General features: G+C 41.4%; 3 protein-coding genes across 4 annotated transcripts; 1 reads left to right on the top strand and 2 right to left on the bottom strand.

Annotated features, from left to right (window-relative positions):
• Positions 1 to 529: 529 nt before the first annotated feature.
• actr10 (actin related protein 10) lies at positions 530 to 5,124 on the bottom strand. The gene is made up of 13 exons (XM_088403328.1): positions 4,946 to 5,124; positions 4,236 to 4,308; positions 3,990 to 4,072; positions 3,805 to 3,913; positions 3,617 to 3,724; positions 3,453 to 3,520; positions 3,287 to 3,366; positions 2,645 to 2,680; positions 2,484 to 2,563; positions 2,332 to 2,405; positions 1,789 to 1,870; positions 1,049 to 1,250; positions 530 to 951 (listed from the first exon to the last, which is right to left on the bottom strand). The coding sequence occupies exons 1-13, from the start codon at positions 5,020 to 5,022 to the stop codon at positions 770 to 772; spliced, it is 1,254 nt and encodes a 417-aa protein (XP_088259454.1). The 5' UTR covers positions 5,023 to 5,124; the 3' UTR covers positions 530 to 769.
• A 597-nt stretch (positions 5,125 to 5,721) lies between these two features.
• armh4 (armadillo like helical domain containing 4) lies at positions 5,722 to 11,651 on the top strand. Of its 2 annotated transcripts, none has more exons than XM_088403678.1 (8): positions 5,722 to 5,948; positions 7,107 to 7,526; positions 7,996 to 8,229; positions 9,028 to 9,138; positions 9,220 to 9,363; positions 9,568 to 9,599; positions 9,677 to 9,826; positions 10,245 to 11,651. In XM_088403678.1, exons 2-8 carry the CDS (start codon positions 7,127 to 7,129, stop codon positions 10,317 to 10,319), a joined length of 1,146 nt encoding a protein of 381 aa, XP_088259804.1. In that variant the 5' UTR covers positions 5,722 to 5,948; positions 7,107 to 7,126; the 3' UTR covers positions 10,320 to 11,651. The 2 variants fall into 2 exon arrangements, with proteins under 2 accessions (XP_088259804.1, XP_088259803.1); XM_088403677.1 differs by having other exon boundaries at positions 5,723 to 5,948; positions 7,993 to 8,229.
• naa30 (N-alpha-acetyltransferase 30, NatC catalytic subunit) lies at positions 11,385 to 18,633 on the bottom strand. Its single transcript, XM_088403679.1, has 4 exons — positions 17,692 to 18,633; positions 15,631 to 15,754; positions 15,001 to 15,056; positions 11,385 to 14,914 (listed from the first exon to the last, which is right to left on the bottom strand). Exons 1-4 carry the CDS (start codon positions 18,415 to 18,417, stop codon positions 14,777 to 14,779), a joined length of 1,044 nt encoding a protein of 347 aa, XP_088259805.1. The 5' UTR covers positions 18,418 to 18,633; the 3' UTR covers positions 11,385 to 14,776.

Here is an 18,633-nt window from a genome sequence, read left to right as displayed (position 1 = left end):
GTGCAAACATTGTAAAATTTCAGTTGCAAGGAAATCAAAATGGAAATAGCGTCCTTTGGCGACCTCTAGCGGTACCAGGGCGTCATTTATTAATGACGGACCCAACACGAAGCTTTTCTCACTTTAATCACAATTTTATAGATATAAAAATTTGCTCTGAGTGAAGATACACTGCAGGGAGCCTCTCCATTAATTATGAGTGTCCAGATGCATTTTCAAGGCACGCCGCTTAATTGGGTCACTGTGTTCCCAAAAAGGCCTCTGCTGTCACTATAACAAAGATGGATGAAGGTGCCATTGCCGTTCACCTTTGCAAGCGTTTTCGCGAGGTTAGAACTCCCAAAACGTTAAGATAACGCAAAAAAATAAGATAACATAGGGTTGAAAATATGATTTATTGGGTTTGAATTTGGTGGCGCTAACACATTTTTCTACCATGACACCATCAATTTTAATTTTAAGTTTGCGTCCGTTCACGGGGTGGACAAAATACATATTTTGCCGGAATCACTGAGAACTCAAACGTGTGTATGTGCAGGAGGCCTTTATTTGAGGTCTTTACAGACATCACGTGCCACTAATAAATAATCTTTTTTCACGCCTCTTTTTTAAAGAAAAAAAGCTAAATGAAGGGTCATGCTTGTTTTACCACTGTCATTTTTGCGGGACCTCAAATACAAAGCATATATGTACACAAACTTGAACGGTGTGGAATTGTTACAAGATATTAGGGCTGCTGTTTTCCAAAGGAGGATAAGGTTTTCATGTTTTACTTTTCTGTAGAGAAGGCTCGCTTCATGAGTGGAGGCGGCGTCTTGCCGGCTTCGTACAGCGACTCAGGCGGCGGCGTGCTCAGGCAGCACCAGTCCGGTATGCGGCCCGTCTGGTTGTAGTAATCGCGAGACACCGACCGGCTGCCCAGGATGTCCTGAAGCGCGCCAAAGATGGCACCTGGTGGAAATAAAATAAGATTAAAAAAAAAAAAAAAATTCACTCATTCTCTGCCATTTACGCAAATATCATTTTTTCAAAATGGAGCCTCTCTGACCTCCGAGCCAGGCGGTGCAGTTGGGCTTGGCCGGCGGCGAGTGCACGCGGAAGTTCTTGCTAGCCAACACGTCGCGGTACTTGGGCTTCTCCGCCAGCAGGCGTATCTCGGCCAGCAGCCGGTGCAAAAAGCCCGGCAGCATGGCCGAGCCGCCGATCACCACCAGGTTTTCCGACAGAACTTTACGAGCGTCGATTGGGCACTGGAACAACACGAGGGGATATGAAATGAACATTTGCAGTAGTGTGACCCGGATGAAACTCCATGCTATTTTATTCATCTCAAACGTATCAAAATTAAAATGACAATACTCAGAAAGGTGTAATGCAATGACTTGCGCAACAAAAACATGACAAAACAGTTATAGAAAAAAAAAATAAACAAAACATTTGAATAACTTGCCTGATCTTAAACTTCTACCGCCGAGTTGTATTAAGACAAATTGCCTTGTTCCTGTGGCACTCTTCCAAACAAACGACATTTAGGTGCAATTTGCATTTTAACCACTTTTACAGACATCGTATTCGGCTCCGCGGCTTAATTGATTAGTGGAGTCTCCTTCAACTTCCCATGCATGTGACAAAAGTGCCACGTGTCACCATGGAATCCACATTACGAATCCTACCGTTTTCTCCTTTTTACACTAGGAAGATCTGATACATAAAGGCCAGCTGAAGCTCCGCGGGACTAATTAGTATGCTAAAACCATGCTAAGCAAGGAGAGTTTTCTCACAGCGTACCTTAACCAGAGCATCAAGTATGAGTGAGGCCACACTCTTCTCCTCGTTGTCCATCTCGAACATAATCTCCATCAGAGAGTCCCTGCAAAAAAAAAAAGGGGACATAGTGAAGTTCCCCAGGGTAGAAAACTTAGCATATCAACACAGCTTCGACGCACTTTCCCCAGATTCGAAAAAATAAACATGCCAACACAAGTTCATCTCTGCATCTCAGTGAAAATACTCTCATCGTATACATACAGCAGTAGTAGTTGCCGTGTGTAGTTTTGTTTTTTTTTCAGCTTAGACCCAGGCCAACAAAGTTAGAACATCTTTATAGCTGCCATCTGCACAACACTTTTCATTTTGCCATCATGTCTTAAACTACAACTCCCATCAATAGAAAAAGGTTGGTGTGACGTTCCCAAGACGTGAAAAGTTAGCGTGTTGACATGTTACATCCCCACAGCTCAATGTAAATCCTGTTGTAGTTGTAAAGTTTTTCTCCAAGATGCTTCCCCATGCTGACAAAGCTAGTGCGTCAATGTATCCATTTTTTTTCACCTGATTGATCCTTTGATATGCAGGATTTTTTCACCATCCAGAGGGTAGTCGACATCTGGGGGCGGAGCCGGGCGCTACAAACAGAAGAAGACGACACACTGAAGGCACAGTTAATTAAGCATGCTCCTGACGCGTTCTCACGTCTTTCTGACCTCAGCGGAACCATCCATGTTGAATTTGGCCGCTTGGAGCTTGAGGCCTCTCTGCAAGTCGCTGACAAAACATGTCCTCACTGTGTAAAACAAAATTGGAGAGTAAAAAAAAAAAACTGTGTTTGTTAAGTGGGAAATTGGAGACGTTTGTGCTCAGTCACCTTTTATGTCCTCCACAGTCTCTTCTGGAATGGTTCCTAAGGGGAGGAAAAAATGGGAATCAAAAAAAAAAAAGTTCAGGCATTTTTCACTCTTTGAGATACATGTTTGATTCGTGACCACATTTGTAAAATAAAACAGTTCTATCGCAAAACAACTTTCCATTTAGGAACGGAAAATGCATGAATTTGTTCTACTTGTCTCCCAGACGTTTTTCAAAAAGTGAGTTATAAAAACCTACTTGATAAAAACACGTGGCAATAATGATATCAAATAGCATGTAAATGATGATAAATTAATTCTGGCCCATTTTGCTGTGAATGACTTGAGATGCTAAAAGTTAGCCTATGTTGATCATTAAGATAGTTGACGTTAATTAGGGCAATATTTTGTGAAATTTACACAGTGTAATTTTCTTTGTGCTATGCTAAGCTTGATAGTAAACTTAAACAGAGAGCAGCCATTTTTTGCTTTTGACAGCAAGCCCCTTTTCACACATTTTCCTAATTTGTTCGCCACTGTTCTGTACAAAACAAATCTCAAAGTATTTCTCTACTTTTAGTTGGTTCCGTTTCAAAGGAATAGAGGGATAATTACTGGATCACAGTGTCAAACATGTTGATAAATGAAGGAGTTTTTAATACCGATGGCGGCAGGTACACTTTGCCCAGTGGTGGTGTCTGTGTCTACGGTGCACTGCTCCACAAGAAGTCCGTCTAATTCTCTAAAATAAACACATTTAAATGCCAGTAAATCAACTGTTTTATAAATATGCGCGTGTGTTTGAGAAAGTCCATAAAAGCTTCTCACTTGTGAATGGCTTTTCCACCCAAAGGAAAAGCCTCCCAAGCTGGCAAGATCAGAGTGCACTCATACACCTGATGTTGGCGTTAAGAAATATGCATACATGTTTAAGTCTCAGACATTAGAATTGAAAATGCAGAAATCCAATTTGAGTTGAAATGAAAGGATACAGGCAGCACCAGCGTCTCAGTGTAGCCACAATCCATCACGAGGGCCGAGTTGATGCCTAATGTCATGATGGCCATGAGGTGACAGGGTGCAAATAGCATGGAGGGCACCTTGCAAAAAATAAAAAAATAAAAGTTTAACAACAGCTGATGGTTGTTGCAACACAAAACTATTTTGAGTCAAGTCCTACCTCAAACTGTTTGAAGAAAACCTTGGTGAGCGTGTCCCTGAAGTGAGACGGGCAGAGGATGGACTCGATAATGACCACTCTTCTGTCGCGAGGGTTCACCAGGAGATGTCTGATGATTGGAAATATTTACACAAAGTTAAACTTCGCTTTTTTCCCCCTCAGTAACAGAAGCATTACTACATTACCTGAAGTACAGTGTGTGGATAAACTCTTTTAGGATGGCATAGAGCTCTTCTGTGTTGATGTTGAACTGAACCACTTTGGTGGCCTGAAATGAAAAGCATGCAGCATAGTAGTCAGTTATATGAGACTGCAGATCAGTGAGCATTTCATGGAATTTAGATCAAGAGTTTGGTTGTTATCCTTTGAAAATGGCATAAGAAAGCCGGCACAACAGCTATTAATTTTCTTGGGACACTTCCGCATCTGACCTGCTGCTGGCCCAGCCTGCGGATCTCGCTCGGAATGATGAACCTGGGCCCCGTTTCCCCTGCAAAGCCGCATCTGGAATGATAAAAAAAAATATACATGCAAATTGAGGTCGCTAGCATAAAGGCTAACGAAATGAGTTCTGAGACAAAGATGTCTTTATTTGTCGTTTACTTCATGTGATTTGCCTTAAGCGAACTTCGACTAATGATAGACTTGTAAGTTAGACGCCAACATTCTGGATTTAGAGGACAAACTGCTTGAATAAAACTCTTTAGCGAAATTCAATTGAGAAAATGATCTTTGTGAAAACAGGCAGTAGCTAAATCAGATTAATCCGATTTGAGACATCTGCCTAAGGTGCCTTTTTTCCGACGGGTCTTCATTTACTTTGTACCAATTTCAAAGAATTTAAATGGGTATAACAGCCCAGTTATAGACATAATATTAAATACACAATTATAGAAAGCACTTTCAATACACAATATCATTAAAACGCACGTAAGATTTTGGAATCCCAATTCACAGCATCCTTATCTATTTATCTTTATTCACACATTGACGTTAACCTGTAAGATTTCTTTATTGACACGACTGCTTCACATTGTAAGAAATTTGATTGTTCAATGTATTTAATAATGCATAGAAAATCAGCAACATTTGGCGAGCCGTATGCCGTGTCAACTAGCCGAATGCTAACGATTATACTCACTTTGTATACGCCGCTCCCAGATCAATGACGATAGCGGTTTTTTCTGCTCCACTGCCCAGACTATCAAATAATGGCATTTTAACTTATTCGATTATTATGTAGTTTCTTCAATTGGGACCGAAGCTCTTTTTTCGCATTATTTTAAGACGCGTTTTTTAACTTCCGGTTTGGATTGGGTGGTGACGACACGAGCGCCTGTTAAAAATCAGCGACAATGCTTGATGTAATTAAAACAACAACAACAACAACAACAACAACAACAATTCATTTAGTTACCGGTTTTTAAAAAGCCTGCACACATTTATATTTGAAGAAATAAAGAAAAACAAAATTTCGCCATTTGTATTTAGGTATTTCATTTAAGATTAATCAATGCAAAAAGTGTTTCCATAATTATCTTCTACTTTAGTTGCAAAATAGTAACACTACGGTATAAATATATTATTTCATTTTTAAGTATATTTATTGTTGTGGGCCGTGACGTCACGCAGACACGCCTACAGAACGGAGCGAAATCGTTACAGGATTTGTAGAAATACGCACATTCATTAATATTCGCGGAAATTGTTGAAATAACGCTTTGTGTGGTTGATGATTAGAGCGTTCTCTTGTTTGTTTGTATTTATCGGTTTTGGGCAAACCCCCCCCATTACTGACACAGTACCGCCACTTACCGGACTGGAGGGCGAGCTGAACGCATGTTCAATAATAAATGCATAGGGTTAAAAAATAAAACGATACCCCACTTTAACGCCATATAATGGTTGATTCGGATCGCGAATTAGCATTCAAGACCAAATTATATACCAAACGCGGTATAAATGGCAGTTTCTTTTATTTTGGGCTAATTTGCGGCGTCACTCACTGGTGGGCGCACTTGAGGAGACGGTGGACCGAAAAAAAAAAACACCGATCTCCTCTCTCTCTCCATCCATCAGCACACGAACCTTACATTCCCATCTCACTCTTTGCATCCCCTGCGATCCATCATGCATTCTGCAAGGTAAATAGTAAACACATTCTATTTTTGTGTACATGTTTTGTGCTCCAGATAGCCTTAAATGCGCTTGCACTGTGTATAAATTTTCATGATGCGATTGGATTGCTGGTTTCATAGCGCAGTGTGGAGTTGTTTACTCTGCCCACGTCAGCCGGGGAAAGGGGCTTTTATTATATTTTTTGTTATATGTTTTGCGCATTTGTGCTTGGGATTGTGTTACAGTCACTCAGCTCGGATTCGATTACCATGACACATGCGGTATCTGAGATTTGTTGCGATTAAAAATCGCCTCTTGGGTGTGTTTGGTTCTATTCATGTGTTACCTTTATTTATCCTTGCAAAAGTGGAGAGTAGGCACTGTTTTTAGATGTCTTCATGTACATAGTTTGCACAAAAACACCGAATGAAAATGGTGTTGAATGACTTAAAAAAAAAAACGTAACAATAACAAGTTTCTGATGCATACATTAAGTGTACTGTATCTGCTGCCCACCTTGTGTATCGTTTTATGCAATATTGTATTTTACTAACATATTCAAACTCTTTTTGGTACACAATAACTCAAGTAGATTTGACTGACAGCCATAAAGAATCATGAAGGTGGTGAAATGTAAATATTTGCAGTGGTACCATTTTGCGCTGTCATAAAACACACACACACATGTACACGTACACTTGTTTGCACGGCTATACTTGTGAGGACATTCATTGACGTACAGTAATTCATTTCCTAGACCATCAGAAATGATTACATAACCCTTACTCTATTCAATTCAAACTTTGACTTTCAAAGCAAATTCAACAGAACACTGTTGCATTGAAAAATAATGGTGCGGTATAATGGTCAGGTGTGACATGGGAAATTATCCAATTAGTTTTTCTTTTTTAGTTGTTGGAAACAATGTGCCATTGTTGGCTTCGAGGGTAGTGTGTTGCAGCGAAATCATGTGATAAATACTCTTTCCCGATCGGCGTCAGCACAGTACTTTGAGACAAGATCATCAGGGGTGTTGTACTGTGCTTCTTTGATTAAAATGTTGATTACTTAAAAGAGTGTCTTTTTTTTCTTTCGAATTTCGACTGGTGCTGTGCCTCGAGGTTTTTAAAGTTTTCTTTGGTTCAAGGTTCAGATTGATGACTCCTTTGCTTCTTCATGTGCAGACACTGAGCGCAGACAGAAGATGTTGCGGTCTGATGCGCGCCGTCGCCTTCTCCTGGCCGGAGTTTGCTTGTGCGTGTGTGGATTTTCGGTCCAGGATAGCCAGAAGGAAGTTGCTGCCTCACTCAGCTGGAGGTCTTTCAAGACGATGGTGCGAAATTGGAGGATGATTGACCGAGAGGACATCCACAGAACTGTCATGGAAAGGACAGCGAGGGACACAATGGATGACATCAGCGCCACGATGCATGAATACGCAATGTGGTCTTCCTCCACCGGAGCTCCAAATCCATCCAGTCCCATCCCAGGTCCAGTCATGCCAACGCCGCTGGAACCCTTTCCACCCGACATGGGTGAGGGCACCATGCCCATAGAGGACGGCATGGAGGGTTTATGGACAGAGGCCCCCAGACCCAGCGGAGGTAAGTCTACCTTAATTTGATAGTGGCTAAAAAATGCTTTTGAAGTTCACAATAGTTTGATAGAGAAGCATTTTGAGATGTTCTATCCTCCAAAAATATACATCTCCCTCGCTGGAAAAAAGAAATGGAAAAAAAGTTGCACTCAAGAGCTTTTTTTTTTTTTTTTTGGCAACCCCCAGACAGGAATAGAAGTTAATTAGAGCGCCCCAGTTCCCCGTCGACTGTCACTTAAAGTATTAGTAAAATAAGAAAGACTACAGTACATAATGGACACCCCGTGACCCAATGACCTTATGACCCCAAAGTGGAAACGTGACCCCTACCAACTGCAGGAAAGAAAAAAGAATCAGATTCAATAACAAAACAAATAAGTATACATTACATTATATACAGTAGTTTAAATATAAGTAAATATGTAAACTTTCTTATAATTGTGGATATTATTATAGTAAATGTCTTTTGACAGCAGACACGGCGGCGGCGCCATCTCAGGACGACGCCACCGAGGGCACCATGTCATCCGAGTCCCTGCCTCTTATCTTTGAGCCTTTGGAAGAATCCCCTGCTCAGCTTCCGGCTGCCGTCATGGCAACCATGGAAGCAGACTTGGAGAGACCGGTCGCCACGGAGACAGACAAGCCTCCACGCACAGCGCCCCTGATGACGGCGGATGAGCAGCTCAAGGATGCCAGCAGCCAATCAGGTCAGTTGGCGACCAATCCAAAAAGAGCCTCAAAAAACGGTTGCGTCAATCCAAAATGTCTGACGTTCGATTCAGTTTCCACTAAGGTTTTTTTTTGTTTTTTGTCCTGTTACGATTGACATGTCCACCTAGTTCTGTGTTGTTAGGTAATTACACATCTATGGCACCAGGTGGTGCAGCGGCGGTCTCATTCTCAAAGAGTTCTAAACTTCTTCAGTTATTGTCAGAGGGATTTTTTTTTATTTTTATATGAAATGAATAATTAACTCTTTCAGTACCAAGTGTTACAGGGACACTATATCAATCATTTTCACTCACTTTTCAAGGCCACAATATTGTGTGCTAGGTTTCTGTCATTCTGGGTGGTGCCATATGAAAGCTTGACCACCATTCTTCAGTTAGAATTGATGTAGGTAATAGTTCAATTGGTTTATATTAGAGAAGCATTCGTCAAGGGTGTCAGCTTTGTGATATTTATGATTCATTATTGTAATTACTGTGTTAAAAGACGATCATTTTTGTCCATGGCAATGAATGAGCTAAAATTTCCATAATTAAAAAGCACAATATTCGGGTTAACATGTTTAAATTATATATATATATATATATATATATATATATATATATATATATATATATATATATATATATATATATATATATATATATTAGGCACAATATTATATTAGGCACAAGCTATATTTTCTTCAGATTCAGAATAAGCTAAACCCTGCAAAACGTAAAATGACCATTTGCTGTAAGTTGACTTAAATGGCCTCCATGTTTTATATCGTACAGGAACCGCGCAGATGTCAGAAATAACCGACACCGTGCAAGCTTTCTCTCCGGTCACCACGGCAACCTATCCTCCAAAAGCCCTGTCAGGCTTTGAGGAGACATACTCTGAGGGTAAATCACAAACAAACTTTCAACACTCCAGCTTTAGATTGTAAAGGAGTCGAAAAGTGACTAAACTTGCTCGCTTGTCAGATGATCCGGATGAAGATGAGAATTCTGAGGAATCGTTGGAAGACGGGGAGAGCGAAGAGGACCCGACCGAAACGTCCCGGACTCAGCCTCCATATAGCCCCATCCCCCCGCCACCGATCTGGGTTCAACGCAACCAAGGCCTGAGTATGAACAACACCTACGCTTTTAAATTTTTTTTGTTCGTGTCAATAGTTATTGTACACAAACAAAAGGGGGGGAAAAAAGTAACTTCTGATTAGCCACATATTATTTTTTTGGAACATAATAGACAACAGTAAAACAAAATGGCTGCGTTGACACCCAAAGTTGAACTTGAAACACGTGATCTAAATGGCTTCTTTCTTGCAGTGCGCAGCTGGGTGGCAATGATCCGAGAAAAGGTGAGACTAACCCCCCTGACCATCCTTATTTGTCGCGTTATTTTTTAGGACTTATTGTGTCGTTCCCTACGATTCAGGCAGGCTACGTGTCGGGCATGTTGGCTCCGGTCGCTATCGGCATGGCGGGGGCCCTTCTGCTGGTGGGCGTCCTCTACAGTGTGAGGAGGATCCAGCGGAGGAGGCGGAACAGCTTCAAACGCCAGCGCAGAAAGGTCCGGCCCGCCGAGGTCAGTACGCAAGTATTAGCGGTTGCTTGTTAGCAGGATTGTGCAAAGAAAACAATGAAGAATTAATTCACAGCGGGGCGGGTGGCTTCCTGTGTGGAGTTTGCATGTTCTCCCCGTGCCCAGGTGTTTTCTCAAACCAAACAAAGCACAAATAAATAAACTCCTAAAGGATAAACTGAATCAGTTCCAAAACATAAGAAATTTGGGTGCGGCCCATGCGGCCGTGTACCAGTTGATCCATGAACCAGTACTGGGTTGCGGACCCGCACCTGGGTGCAAGTTTATCATTTTCTTTCTTTCCTTCACCCTTACGTCAAAACGTGATTTTTTTTGCATGATACCGCTGCTGATCAACCATCCGACAGGTGTGTCTTTTGGCGAGCTAATGACAAATTCCGATGACTTTGGTTTGCCATAGCAACCAAGCGAGACGTGCGCCGGCCGACAGGATCAGGCCATGCTGCTGGCGGACAGCTCCGAGGACGAGTTCTGATTGAAAAGACTGACCCCCATCCGTGCGGCCGTGACAACGGCATGCATATAGCATCACCTCGGACAGCTTTATATTCGCGGACAATCTCACGTGGGAACTTAATTCCACATTTAACAACGGTACTGTGTGGTTATGTGATGCATATTTCACATTAAACACAAGAATGAATGAAAAGGTGCGAATACAGTACAGTACTTGTAAATATGTCATTTGTTAATACAAGCTTATGTCATATCACCCGAAATGGAAACGTAAAAGAGAAAAAAAATGTCAATGTGACGCTAATGTATGCCAATTATGTTGTTAGCATAGCGGCACAGCTAGCCTCACCCTTTTTAACAAAGCAAAACAAACTGAGCAGATTCCGTAAGATCAACTTGAATTCAAGTATTTTTTTCCCGTTTTTTTAAATTACATTCAAGACAACCCCCCATTTTAATTGTTTTCTTCGAAAAAGAACCAAGCTATCTGTTCACACTTTACATGAGGCTAGCGAAGATGCTAACATGAGGGGACGGATGTTGCAGTTTCCAAAAACTGCTGGATTTTAACGCGAGCTTAACACTTAGCTACTTTAAAGTTTGTTTGTTTTTTTTGTAAATTAATGACTTTTACACACACCACGGGTCCGCAAGTAACCTTTTGGATGCGTTTTTCTTTGCATTCGGTTTGTTATGATGCTAAAAGCGTCATCAAACCCAGGTGTTGCCACATTTAAAATATTTTCATCATTCATTCACATTGTTTGCACCCATATATGGATAAACTGTTTGAAATGTAGCAATGATGAGAAAAGGGTCCCTCATGAACAACTTGATTTTTTTTCAGTGCTCTAGGTTTAAAAATAAAGGCTGGTGTGATGGAACTGCTTTGCATTTCCTGTGCATCTCGAAACCAAGAGTGCCATCTAGAGGAAGAAATAAGTATCAAAAGTGGTTCGTGAGGCTCCCTTTATCTCTAAATGTAGCATAAAACACCAAAACAATGAAGTCGCAATTGTTTCTAGTGTTATTGTTGGTTATCAGTTTTTTTTCCAGTAAATAACAGTAAAGGCAGTCACTTAGGTTGAGACATTTTGTTTACTCTTGTGGGGTCTTTTAGCCGATATGCACCTCATTAGGTACACATTTGGGCATGTTATTGTATTTTTTTGTGTGTTATTTGTCGAACTGCGGGTGTTAATGCAATAATACCGTGTTAGGGTAAAAATGAAGATGTTTCGTCTTTGTGTCATCTCAAAATAAAAGAATTAAAAAAGAAATTCAAACGGGAGAGTGACAAAAACAACTTAGACCAGTCCCGTGTACAGCATTAAAAAAATCAAATAATTTATTTCTGTGTTCTTTTTTTTTTGTTTGCTTTCTCTCACATCTCCACATTAAATAAAAGCTATCAGACATTTTCCGGATCCGAATCAAATGTGGAGGGGCGAAGAAGTAGAGGGAAATAAAACAATTCTGACATGCAGAGAAACAACAGCAAATATAGATTTTTGCCTCTTTTTTTTCAACACAACTTGGATGTTGGAGGACGTTTTTTTTTTTTTTGAGCGGTCCATAGATGGCACCAGTGAGAACAAAGGACTTCCAAGAAAATGGGTGGCTCATCATTTTTGTTGTGTTTTTAAAACGATAAGACGACAGAGCCCTTCAGTCGGATGCGCTCAGGCTGTAAATGTCCTTTTACAAAAGACGACGGCACTGCCTGGTTCACAGCATTATGACAACAAGTCAGGGAATAGTTGCACGCTTTAACAGATTTCAGCTTTTCGTCCAATTCGACATACGAAAGACGGTTGGTTACTATGAAAGATGGTTCGAATGGGCCTGTCTCCATGGCAAACACCTCCATACGCAAAATGAAGTTCGGGGAAGAAAATAAACCAGTAAACACTGTTCTGCATAGGTCACAAAAAAACCCGCACACAGAGTATCAATTGCGTAAGAAAAAAGTGGCGTCGCGACCCCCCCCCGTGTTTCTGACGTCAAATGTGACTTTTGGCAGCACATTGGTGTGATAAAAACACACAGGCAGGTTATATGCATATTCGGATTAATCGCAAATCGACAGAGCAAAAAGAAATTCAAACAGTTCGGAACAAATGGGTAATTCAAAGAATTTGTACTTATGGAAAGATAAAATGTTGCAAAGTAGCCTGAATAAAAAAAATATATAATTTGAAAAAAAAAAAAAACCGAAGGACGAGTAGCTAACAAATGTTGCGATTGAATTCAATCTCAACAATTTTTTTAAGTCTTGGTGTCAAACATTTCTGATGAAAGGTGCAATTAAATAAAAAAGTAGAAACAGTGTAAAGTAACAGTTAAAAATTAATGTCATAACAACTTAGGCAGTATAAAGTTAAAAAAAAAAAAAAAAAACATTATAGATTACCTAAATTTAACATGTTCTTTTTTGGTAACTTTCCACTTTAAAATGTGCATGACATTTGTGTTTCCTTCAAATATTGCAACAATTTTCAGAAAATTAGGACCCACTAATTAAACCCATGAAAATAAATGTCCAGTAATAAAATAACAAATATGTTGCAGTTTCCAGGAGAAATAAATTGTAATTTTAAAGGGTTATGTCTTAGAATAAACAACTTTTCCGAAAGTTGTCATGTTAAGAGAATGTACCATTTAGCCCCCAAAATTATTAAAAAAAAAACAAAACATAAGGTTATGAGTGACGGTATTAAATGCTAATGTTATAACATTTGTCTTGAAAAAATTGCACCAAAATTGTAGGTCATAGACTGACAAAATTGCACCAGCACGCGAAAAAAAATTCAATAGGAATACATCATTTTAAATGTATATTTTGATTTTTTTTCTAATATGAATAAAATGACATTCAAGTGGCTTAAGATATTGTATTTTTTTTTCTTCAAAAAAATTACCAGTCCAATCCCACAAAATATTTGGGGGGAAAAAAAAATCCTTAAGTCTAGAAAAATGTACTCAATTTGTAAACATTTTTCACATTCTTACTTAGGTCGGGCGATTTTTTTTTCTTAAAGTTTGTTCCGTAATTACGACTTATCATTTTCTTTTTTTCAGTGTATATATGATTTGCAAATTACGATTAACGTTTGAATTGACTTTTGTCAACAAAACTTTGTTTTGTGTGCGGGGCTTTTTGAAGTCACGTAGGAAAAAGGTTGAAATAAATCCAGAGAAGTCAAAACAGGACACACGCACACACAATTTCCAAACAAGTGCATCTGACATTTGTTCTTTTCAAGAAAACGACAAAAACATAACAAAATAACGCATTTGCTGTCATGCAGTTCCCAAAGTTGTTTTTTTTTTTTTTTAGCACTGAGATAAATGCAAAAAGAAAAAAAAAAATAACGACTGTGGCGTTGCGTGTAGCGCAAAACACTGTTAACAAACTCAACAGCAGCGCCACCTCCAGGACAAAAGCGAAACCTTGTCGACGTTACCTCCGCCAAGGACATTATGATGTATTCTTTTTAGGAGGAATTTGCAAAACAGACAAAACGATACGCATTACACATTTCTATTTAGATCGAGGGATTTTGCTACGATATTTTCCTGCTGTTTTTTGTACATTGAGATGAATTTGCGTCAGGATGCAATTTGATTCATTTCTTCCTAATTGCTGGGCCTTGGTGGAGGTATACGCGCTTATGCATGTCTTCCGAGGATGCGCTAGGGAGCTGGCAGTGCATTTGGATCTGGCGGATAACTGTTAAGGGCTTTCCCGATTCGGGCTTCACTGGATTTTTAGGAGCAATTCAATTTAAAATAGAAAAAAAATAATGGAGGTGATGGAGGTTTGAGGTGCTCGTGGAGTGATTCGGAACACGCACACACAAAAAAATAAACACGTCTTAACGCGGGCTTCGGTCCTCGGAGGCGCGCGCGTCAGAAACGGCGCCGCCAAGAGAACAAGCGGGGAACCGATAACAAACTCGGGGCGCTCGCACGCACGAAAATGTAGGCGGTCCGCCAAACGCTCATGTATGTCTGCAGTCATGACTCCCTCCAAGGATTTTAAAAAAGAAACACAAAAATAAACTCCACCATTGAGTTTGGGGGTCTTTGAGGCCCCTTGCTTACTTGTTTCGTCCATGCGTCCTCGCCTAAAGTCTGAAGGTCGAAAAACATCATCGAGGTCGTCCGTGGACCATCGCTCCCTCATGCCTCGCGCGCCTCCATCTATTTTCATGACGAGAGAAAGCGGGGCCTTTGTGGGAACATCTGGAGGGCAAGAATAGTGCGTGCAAGTGTGTATGCATATATATATATATATATATATATATGTGAGTGTGTGTATATATATATATATATATATATATATATATATATATATATATATATATATACATATATATATATATATGTATATATATGTGTGTGTGTGTGTGTGTTTCAGTATGTAATGAGGCAGGCTTGATAGTCTGTCCCGCCCCCGCCATCAGGCCCCCCTCAGCGTAGCCACAATTTGAGCCTGAGCGCGTCCACGCCGTTCAGGTAGTATCTGAAGAGCCGCTTGTCCCGCACAAATCCTAAGTTTTCATATAGCTTCAACGCAGACTTGTTGGTGATCTCCGTTTCTAGGACCACCTAGGGAGGAGAGCGGCGGGATTTTTTTAGGTTTTGTTTGTTTGGTTGCAAGGAAAGAATAAATGAAGGGGGGGTGATTTTTTTACCTCGTCGCAGTCGCCCTCCACCATGGCGTAGATGGCCTTCTTCACCAGATTAGTACCTGGCAACACAAGATGGACTTAATGATTTGTATTTGTGACACCTTGTCTGGCAGTTTCGTGAAGCGGTCGAGTGAACACAGGCTTAAAAGAATGTACGTCAAACTGTTTGGTCGGTTCACAACTCTAATTGAAGTCGATAAACTGCAAATTTTTATAGAATTTTTTTTTTTTTTTATAGTACAACATTCGCTCATGCTTCCGTTGATGCTATTGTTAACCAGCGGCTATCAAATTTACAAGTAATTTTCATGCAAAATCTTATTCAACATGTACATCATTTTTATATTTAAAAAGTCTTTTTTGAGCACAGACTTTGATTCACATCTTTTCAGTTGTATTTCATAGAAAAATTGACACCTAGAACAAGCGGTGGATTGCCCCCTGGTGGCTGGTTTAGAAAAAAAATGAAGATAAACCGCACTGGACAATAAACTGCAGGGCTCAAACAATAAAAAAATGTCTGAAATTTACGCTACATTTAATATTATAATGTTCATTACATGTACATATTTATTCCCCAAAATTCCCTGTATGCATGAATAAGCAAAACAGAGAGCGACCGGTTATCCTCACCGATGCTTTTCCTTCTGTGTTTGGAGTCGACGGCCAGCATGGCGATGTACCCGCGCCGGAACATCTTCTTGTGCATGTCCAGCTTACACACTATGGCACCGACGCACTCCTGCTCCACCATGGCCTGCCAAAACACACAATCAAACCTCAGACGCCATGATGAGAGGCAGGGTTTACGAGAGGCAGGCGTCTCATTTTCAGGTTAGAAATATAGCCACCAAAATAAAGAAAGGAATGTCATTTGCATGCCTGTAGTTAACTGTGGAAACTTTAAAATTGTATTAAATAAGGCCTTGTCGAACTCATGACTGCATGACTACTGAAAAATTCTCCACCTGAGAAGAAGATTTGAGTCTGGAAGGACGCCAAGGCCAAATTAGGTTAAGAAAATTGTGTCTTTTGGGTAAAATAGACAATAACAAGAAGAGCGACAATCATTGACCTTTTGTTTGAACTACATGAGGAGTTACATAAAAAACTTGTGAATATATTGTCCACTTAAGCAAGTTACTACCACAAACGGTGGCCTGAATTTGTGAATTATGTGAAACGTGCACAAAATGAGTCCTTGCTCTTGTTTGCTGTTCAGCAGTTCTTTAGTAATTTTATGCAAGAGAGCTCCTTCCAGGGGGAGGTATTTACATTCATATGCTTATCACAGTCAGAAGTTAAACCACAACTACGATGTGACCCATGGATAGCAAATGAATTTGTCCCCCTTGCAACTGTGAGCGGATAATAAGGCTGAGTTTTGTTTTTAAGAGAAGCAGGCAGGCGTCCATGTTATCAAGGAGCTCGGTGTGGACCACAACGCCCACAAGTTTTGAAACTGTAGTCAAACTGGTTGTGTCAGGGGAGAGCAAGTTCTCACACTGATAAAAGACTGGTGGACGGGGAGAAACATAGGCCAAAACATTTGTACCACTAAAGCTGTTTGCAAAAAAAAAAAAAAAAAAAAAAAAACAGGTCCCGTACAGTCTTTAAATTTAGAAAACTGTTCCCTAATTTTTTGCAGTTAACATGGTAGATGGCGATTGGCTGTTAGCAACCAGTGCTTGTTGCAGCTAACCGCAGCTCGTGTTAGCTGAGGTTGTTAAAGCACTGTTTTCAACAAAAGAAGCAAGCAGACTGAACCACCGTCCAAGTCCATCCTTGTTCGCACATAGGAATGTTACTAAAATGGAGAGGATCATGTAAAGGTTATGATGTCTGAAGCTTATTCAATTAAGAGTGGTGAGGTATAGACCTGTGTGTACTAATTAGAGAACACAGAAAGGCACCCGTTTATAAATTGTGGTCTTTTGGCATATACACGCAATCAAACTTGGTGGACCGCGAATGGTGCGCAACTTTGGGTATTTATGGCTAAATTAACTCAGCTGCATCATGAGGAAATGGAAAAAAGACTGCAAGTGCATTCAGCTTTACACTGGCACAGCATTCACTGACTGTTCACAAAATGGGAAAATCTGAAACACACGTAACCCGCAACAAGCATAACTTACGGATATGAACACAAGAAAATATGAAGGGTTTACAAAGATTAGATTTGTTCTATTTTGCTATAGTTTTTATGTTGTTGCCAAACTGTTGGTGCGTCCTATACAGTACACAGAAACATAAAAACAACAAAATTTGGCCCTAACATTAACGGTGCGTCCTATACACCGCTGTGTGTATTTGTTTTTAGGGAATTATGATACTAGGGTGACAAGTGAACATGAAAGTATGATTCATGTGCTTAAACTCTCGCAGGGAACTTTAAGGGCTTTCAGAAACAACAGCAACTGAAACAGGTGCAGAAATGTAATGGAGATGAGTTTCATTCCATGTTTTGTACTTGCCATAAACAAGATGACAAGGAACCTGTCTCACTTGAACCACTGTGAGAATCACCACACAAGAATAGTATAATACAGGTTATGTATTCAGTATGAACAAAAAGAAATACGTCACTTGTGGACCACTTGTTGTCCAACAAGTGCGGCAACGTTTCGGACAAGTCACGGAAGTGAGGTGTAAGGTACGAGGCGCGGTGGGGGTTGGGGTTTTGACACTCACCAGGAAGCAGAGCTGCGGCCAGTTGTGGATGAAGTACCTGTACGTGTAAATGGAGTAAGGCTCAGACAAGTCCTTGGTGATGAGTCTCATGATCCACGGCATCTGCAGCTCGGACTCGTAGCGAACGTAACAAATGTCATGGCTGTCCTCCTGCGGAGAGGCGCACAACTGCAGCCGGGCAAGCTCTTCCGACGGCGGCTGGGGCTGGGGATGGGGCTGAGGCTGCTCCGTGTCCCCGGAGCTCTCGGAGGCGAGCGACGCCGCCTGAGTTCTTGTCCGGGCCGGCATTCCGTTCATGCTATTGTTAAGCAGCGGCGAGTGGCGGCCGTTTTTGGAGCGGAGGCCTTGGCGGTGCTCCATGTCATTCGGGGCGGCTCGGGTCCCGTCGTCGTCGTCGCTGTCACAGTCGTCCGCGGGCGGTCTCGGATTGTCAAGGTGTCTCTCCGGCTCCTCCACGGGACTACCGGCCAAACCGTTGAGCTGCTGCTGCTGCTGCTCCAACGCGGCTGGCATTTTGAGGTGCAACGCCGGCGGGCTAGCTCGAGCTAGCATGTTTTTCTGCTTCTTCTTGCCCGGCTGCTTGGCTACGACGAGCGACTTCGCTGACGCGAGGATCTCCGCTGGTCGACGCGGCCCTCCGTCCTCGCCCCCAGCCCCGCGGAAAGGTGGACTTTCAGCCGGGGATGCGGGCAGTGCGCTACTAGGCCCAGGCGGCACTGTGGCCATCCCACCGCATCAAGGTGGCGATTCGCGCTTGGGAAACGTCGGACGCAATCTCATTCAAGACGCCAAGCGGGGAAACAACAACGCCGCGGGTGTCACTCCGCCGAAGGTGGCGTAAATCCGCGGATTATTGAGGCGATAGGGGCTCGCGAAGCGGCGACGTTATTTGCTTGCTTTCTCCTCGAGCTCTCCCAGTTGCCGCAAAGTGCTGTCGCAGCA

Source organism: Hippichthys cyanospilos, chromosome 20 (genome assembly GCF_059441005.1).
Source record: "Hippichthys cyanospilos isolate Australia breed blue-spotted pipefish chromosome 20, RoL_Hcya_1.0, whole genome shotgun sequence".
In the NCBI taxonomy this organism is placed as follows: domain Eukaryota; kingdom Metazoa; phylum Chordata; class Actinopteri; order Syngnathiformes; family Syngnathidae; genus Hippichthys; species Hippichthys cyanospilos.
Note: the sequence above shows the minus strand (reverse complement) of the source record. Positions and strands in the feature narration are given on the sequence as shown.

Coding starts and splice junctions, on each gene's coding strand:
- naa30 (XM_088403679.1), bottom strand. CDS start 18,417: ATGGCCACAGTGCCGCCTGGGCCTAGTAGCGCACTGCCCGCATCCCCG. Junction 15,057..15,630: donor ACACAGAAGGAAAAGCATCG/GTGAGGATAACC, acceptor TTGTGTTGCCAG/GTACTAATCTGGTGAAGAAG. Junction 14,915..15,000: donor TGGAGGGCGACTGCGACGAG/GTAAAAAAATCA, acceptor TCTCCTCCCTAG/GTGGTCCTAGAAACGGAGAT.
- actr10 (XM_088403328.1), bottom strand. CDS start 5,022: ATGCCATTATTTGATAGTCTGGGCAGTGGAGCAGAAAAAACCGCTATC. Junction 3,725..3,804: donor TTTTCTTCAAACAGTTTGAG/GTAGGACTTGAC, acceptor ATTTTTTGCAAG/GTGCCCTCCATGCTATTTGC. Junction 1,251..1,788: donor TACTTGATGCTCTGGTTAAG/GTACGCTGTGAG, acceptor GTGTTGTTCCAG/TGCCCAATCGACGCTCGTAA.
- armh4 (XM_088403677.1), top strand. CDS start 7,127: ATGTTGCGGTCTGATGCGCGCCGTCGCCTTCTCCTGGCCGGAGTTTGC. Junction 9,139..9,219: donor TGAGGAGACATACTCTGAGG/GTAAATCACAAA, acceptor CTCGCTTGTCAG/ATGATCCGGATGAAGATGAG. Junction 9,600..9,676: donor TGGCAATGATCCGAGAAAAG/GTGAGACTAACC, acceptor CCTACGATTCAG/GCAGGCTACGTGTCGGGCAT.